The sequence below is a fragment of the Anarrhichthys ocellatus genome, unplaced genomic scaffold (genome assembly GCF_004355925.1).
Source record: "Anarrhichthys ocellatus isolate YVR2014 unplaced genomic scaffold, GSC_Weel_1.0 scaffold3745, whole genome shotgun sequence".
Taxonomy (NCBI): Eukaryota; Metazoa; Chordata; class Actinopteri; order Perciformes; family Anarhichadidae; genus Anarrhichthys; species Anarrhichthys ocellatus.
In genome coordinates this window covers 1-5,281 of record NW_022283719.1, presented here as the reverse complement: position 1 = coordinate 5,281, position 5,281 = coordinate 1, and the positions used below count along the sequence as shown (strand labels likewise).

General features: G+C 39.2%; 1 protein-coding gene across 3 annotated transcripts; it reads left to right on the top strand.

The window, feature by feature from the left end:
* Positions 1-6: 6 nt before the first annotated feature.
* Positions 7-1,714, top strand: LOC116379125 (mediator of RNA polymerase II transcription subunit 27). 3 transcript variants are annotated; one of them, XR_004212382.1, is made up of 4 exons: positions 7-187; positions 274-315; positions 389-676; positions 737-1,714. XR_004212382.1 is itself a non-coding variant. In XM_031841053.1 (4 exons), the coding sequence occupies exons 1-4, from the start codon at positions 116-118 to the stop codon at positions 869-871; spliced, it is 327 nt and encodes a 108-aa protein (XP_031696913.1). In that variant the 5' UTR covers positions 7-115; the 3' UTR covers positions 872-1,714. The 3 variants fall into 3 exon arrangements, 1 of the variants encoding a protein (XP_031696913.1); XR_004212381.1 differs by lacking the exon at positions 737-1,714 and adding an exon at positions 688-702 and having other exon boundaries at positions 389-466; XM_031841053.1 differs by having other exon boundaries at positions 389-466.
* The last annotated feature ends 3,567 nt before the right edge of the window (positions 1,715-5,281 follow it).

Genomic DNA, 5,281 nt, shown 5'->3' with positions numbered 1-5,281 from the left:
AGACCAGGTTAGCGGGTGTGTTTCAGACCAGGTTAGCGGGTGTGTTTAGACCAGGTTAACGGGTGTGTCTCCCTCTCAGGTGACCCTGGGGAAGGTGTTGAAGGCGATCGTTGTCATGCGTTCCCTGTTCATTGATAGAACCGTCGTACGAGGATTTAACGAAAATGTTTACAATGAGGATGGAAAGGTGGGACAAGGTCAAAGGTCAAATTTACCAGAGAGGTAACCCTTGATACCAGTGTATCTCCATATTCACTTGTCTGTCTTCCTTAGCTGGACATCTGGACAAAGTCTCAGTACCAGGTGTTCCAAAAGGTAAGATTCCCCCATTCTCACCTGAATTCCTGAACTGAGTGTGCAGCGCTCTGACTGGTTGTGTTGTTGCTAGGTAACTGACCACGCCTCCACCGCCCTGCTACACTACCAGCTGCCTCAGATGCCCGACGTGGTGGTCAGGTCCTTTATGGTGAGACACCTGTCTGTCTGTCTGTGGTCAGGTCCTTTATGGTGAGACACCTGTCTGTGGTCAGGTCCTTTATGGTGAGACACCTACCTGTCTCTGTCTGTGGCCAGGTCCTTTATGGTGAGACACCTACCTGTCTGTCTGTCTGTGGTCGGGTCCTTTATGGTGAGACATCTACCTCAGATGCCCGACGTGGTGGTCAGGTCCTTTATGGTGACCTGTAGACCTGGTTGCGGAGCTACATTAAACTCTACCTGTCTTGTCTCTCTGTAGACCTGGTTGCGGAGCTACATTAAACTCTTCCAGTCTTCCTGTCAGCGCTGTGGTCGTTTCCTGCAGGACGGACTTCCTCCAACATGGAGGGACTTTAGGACCCTGGAGGCATTTCACGACACCTGTCGCATGTGAAGAATCACTTCCTGTTTATTTGTTTACGGACTAAATTCTTTTTGTACAAACAAGTTTGAATAAAGTTGGATTATAATGTTTTTACAGTTGTGTATTTTTCATATTTTCAAGTATGATCTTAAAGTTAATTCAAACTTTCACTTATTATTAATACCTTGTTATACATACTGACTGAACTCAAATGGATCATTTATTTTTTATAACCATAAAAAACACGATTTTATTAAGATGCTGCTGAATTGCAGCTGAATTCTTTTTTCTATTTCATACAATATTCAATATAAATGTACACAGTAAAATCGACAGTGTCAATGAAACACTTAAAGAGTCAATTTTAACTGATTCAGTGAACATATGGTGCCCATCTACAGAGTGTTAAAGCTACACTGGACATAGTGTTACATTTTTAGAGTCAATTTAACTCTGGTTAGAGTTAATATTTTACACTACACTACACTGAGAAGTGTTACTCAAATTTGACACTATGATGTAAATAGCACTCGTAGTGTTATTTAAATTTGACACTTGGTCTTTTTGAGTGTTAATCAAAATTAACTCTAAGTTACTCTTCATGAGTGTTGGACCTACTTGACACCAAGTGTTTAAGAAATTACTCTAAATACAGTGTTGATGTTTAACTGACTCCTGCAGTGTTAAAACATATTTACTCTCTTAGTGTAATTCTTACCCAACACCTTATTTTCAATTTACTCCTTTTTAACTCTTCAACAGAACACTTTTAAGAGTTTTGCATTTTCTACTTTACCATGTCAGCTGACACTTCAAACAATAAAACAAAAAATGTTTGCAGGGGAAAAAACAAACACCATTATATCCATATCTTAATAACAATTTATTAAAAATAAAAACATTTAGTTTGCATACAATTTTTCATTATCAGTTTAGAGATGCAAGTGTAACTCCCATTTGTGCTACATTGTACAACAATTAAACCTCACTTTAAGTTTCAAAGATGGAAAAAAGACATTGTTCTTAAAAGACATGGTATATTTAGAATAGTACAATCTTAACAATGTCTGTAAACACTGAAAACTGTGTGTTTACAGTACATTTAGAGGATACACACATCCGAGTACAATTCATGTCCGTTTCACCTTAGAATAAACTTCGCTATCATCTGCAATCTACCAAGCAATTCAAACTAAGATCTGATTGGCCACTGAAAGAGTTGGGATGTTATTTTGGCTTTAAATATTCTGATTATCTGCTGCCTTCAGACAATTGTACTGCTGCTGGGAAAACTGAGAAAAACTAAATTCATAGGGTTGTCGTTAGGGCCCGAGCAACCGACGTCGGGCCAGCGAAGGCCCTATTGAAACTTTAAGGGGTATTAGTAGGGCCCGAGCTACCGACAACGTCGGGCCGCGAAGGCCCTATTGATATTGTACCCGTTTGGGTAAACGTACGCATGGTTGGAGGACTTGCCATGCATGAAAACTCACCAAAATTTTGGGGACTTGTCAGGCCTGGTGAATATAGCCATCTGAAAAAGAATGCATCTTTCTGTGTTAAGAAATGGCTCTCTAGCGCCCCCTACAAGTCAGACCGGCGACGCCCCTCGGCCAGTATGTCCGATTGACATGAAATTTGACACATGTCCACTTGAGCTAGAGCTAGAAAAAAGCCAATCAGACCCCTAAGCTCCGCCTACTTAGATTTTCCGCCATATTGAATTTAGTGTAAAACACATTTCTGTGAACTCCTCCTACATGCTTTAGCCCATTGCTACCAAATTTGCTGTGGTTCATTACTGGATCTACGTCATCAAAAGTTATCAAAAGCTTTTTGATATCTCTTTTCGTTTACAAGATATGTACCAATAAACTTCTTAGGGGCGTGGCTTAATATCAATACATATAACTTCTCAACCGTTTGTCCTAAAATTTCCAGATTTTCAGCATATGTGCACATTGCATCCTCTAACATACCCTGAGATTTATTTTGCATTCAACAACTAGGGGGCGCTACAGTAAACCCTCGAAGTTATGCTTTTTGTCACTTTTTGCAGATTTCAGCCTTCGCACTTTAACGAACTCCTACAGATTTTAAGCGATGAACTTCTACTTTGGTCAGGATGCTCTTAAGACCTTTGTGATTAAAAGTTATCAAAATCGAGAGTTTTCATCAAAGAACCTTGACGTGGCGTGGCGGCCATTTTGCCTCATTGTTTATGAAAAAATAAGTTCTTATAAATTGTTATAACTCCAAGGTACATTATCCAATCTGCACAAAACTTATTTTGCATGATGCTACTTCAAGCCTAAACATACTGCAATTGAAAAAAATTAAATAATTCATAGCGCCGCATACTGGCTAAAGGAAATGTCATATTTTATACTTTTAATTATTCCTCCTAGCCAGGTGACCTGATGAGTCTAAAATTTGGTAAGGATAGCCTTAAGACATTGATGATGCATCATCATGAATTTTTTGAGTTTTCGTTGAACGCTGTTGCCGTGGCGATGCATCGTTCGCCATGAAAAAGGAAGCTGATGGTTTACTGACTTCGGATGCTCAAAAACTCATGCAACTTTGTACATGTGTCATAGGTCATAGGAAGACAGTGTATATAGGTTTTTGGCTTGGTCGTTTTAAATTGCCTCTATAGCGCCCCCTACAATATTTCAAAAGAGCAGCCCCAGCGCTACGTTTCAGCTACATGTATGAAAGTTGGTAGGCAGATGTATCCTATAGAGACTTACAAATAAGTCTCTTGGGACCATGCTCTAAACCTTACCGGAAGTCGAACATTTAGATTTTTGTGTCATTTTTCAATAGATTTTGGCCTATTTCTAGTCGCTATACTTTAACGAACTCCTCCTAGGGACTTCATCAGATCAACTTTAAATTTTGTTGGATTGAAATTGAAATTCTTCATATTGAACAGCCACATCCAATTTAACAGACACAGTTCTGAGTTAAGTACAGTCCTAAAAAACAATATATATATATATATATATATATTTCACACAAGCGTAGAAGAACAGATGTGCTTGAAGAAAAGATATCTAAATTACCTCAGAGTTTCAGTCACCTTATGTCCGGTTGTGTTCCTTGACAATATGGTCTCCACCAGGTTTCTTGGCCAACGCAGATTTTTCCAACTGTGAAAAGACGATTTTTATTTTAATCACGTGATGGTATCTGTAAAAACAGCAAAAGTGAAATCACATTATGACCTACAACACAATTCATTCTGAGACAACACTGAAGTTAAATTTAACACTAACTAGCTTTTGTCAAACACACATTAAAAATGACTGAATATAAATGTAGACAGCAATATAACACTCACGTTACTTTGAAAAGTGCTTATTCAGTTTAACAGACAAAAAATAAACTATTAAATTAAACTAATTGGCTTTAAAGTGAATCCTTGTAGGAGGGCCCATGCACTCAAAGGGAAGGTTTGTCCCAGATAATATCACAACTCCCCACACATGCAGTATTTGCTATTTTACTGTCATCTATGGACATTGAAAACAATACAACACTGTCAGTCCTCCACATTGACCTCTCTTGCCCACATTGTGGAGTTTGATGTTAGCTAGGTAGCCTAGGTAACTTAATGTAGGAGCACATTTGAGCTAACGTTAGCTTTCAACTCGGTCAGGTTAGCCCTCTGCTATTCGGTATTTCAAGACACAAAAACAACTGGAGTGTATGTTGAACAACAATATTAAGTTATTCGAATTATTATTTTCTGCTGAAATGCCAAAATTTGGTTTCATACGTGGTTTAGAGAAACTTACCACAGTCTGTCGAGAAGTGCATAATGGCGGCACGGTGAAACTCCTGATCCGTTTGAAAGGAGAAGGAGGGGGGCGGAGCTTACCAGAGTACAGAGTTCTTTCCAGAGAACACTTGTCGCAGTGAACAATGACATCAACACTGGGGGACGTTTTACTCTTGCTGTTGTTGTAATAACTCTGAAATAGTCAATGCACTTTGACACTGTATATTATACACTGAAAAGTTTAACTCTGATTATTTTCACACTGGCCGATAAATTGGTAGTAATTACTCTTGCCGTTGTTGTAATAACTCTGAAAGAGTCCATATACTTTAACAATGCATATTTGACACTGGGGAATTTACTGTGTACCACAATTAAATCACAGTAATGTATTTGTATCCAGAGAATAAACAGTCTTAGTACTGATGATTTAGTATGAACTTCACATCGTGTCTCCTGCAGCTGATATTTAAGGAAATACTGTGAGCAACTGTCACACTGAAGTCGCCTACAGGTGGGAGACTGACCATCTGGTGACCTGGTGCGGTCTGAACAACCTAGAGCTCAACGCTCTAAAGACAGTAGAGATGGTTGTGGATTTCCTCCCTCTATCACCCTGTGTGACTCCCCTCTATCACCCTGTGTGACTCCCC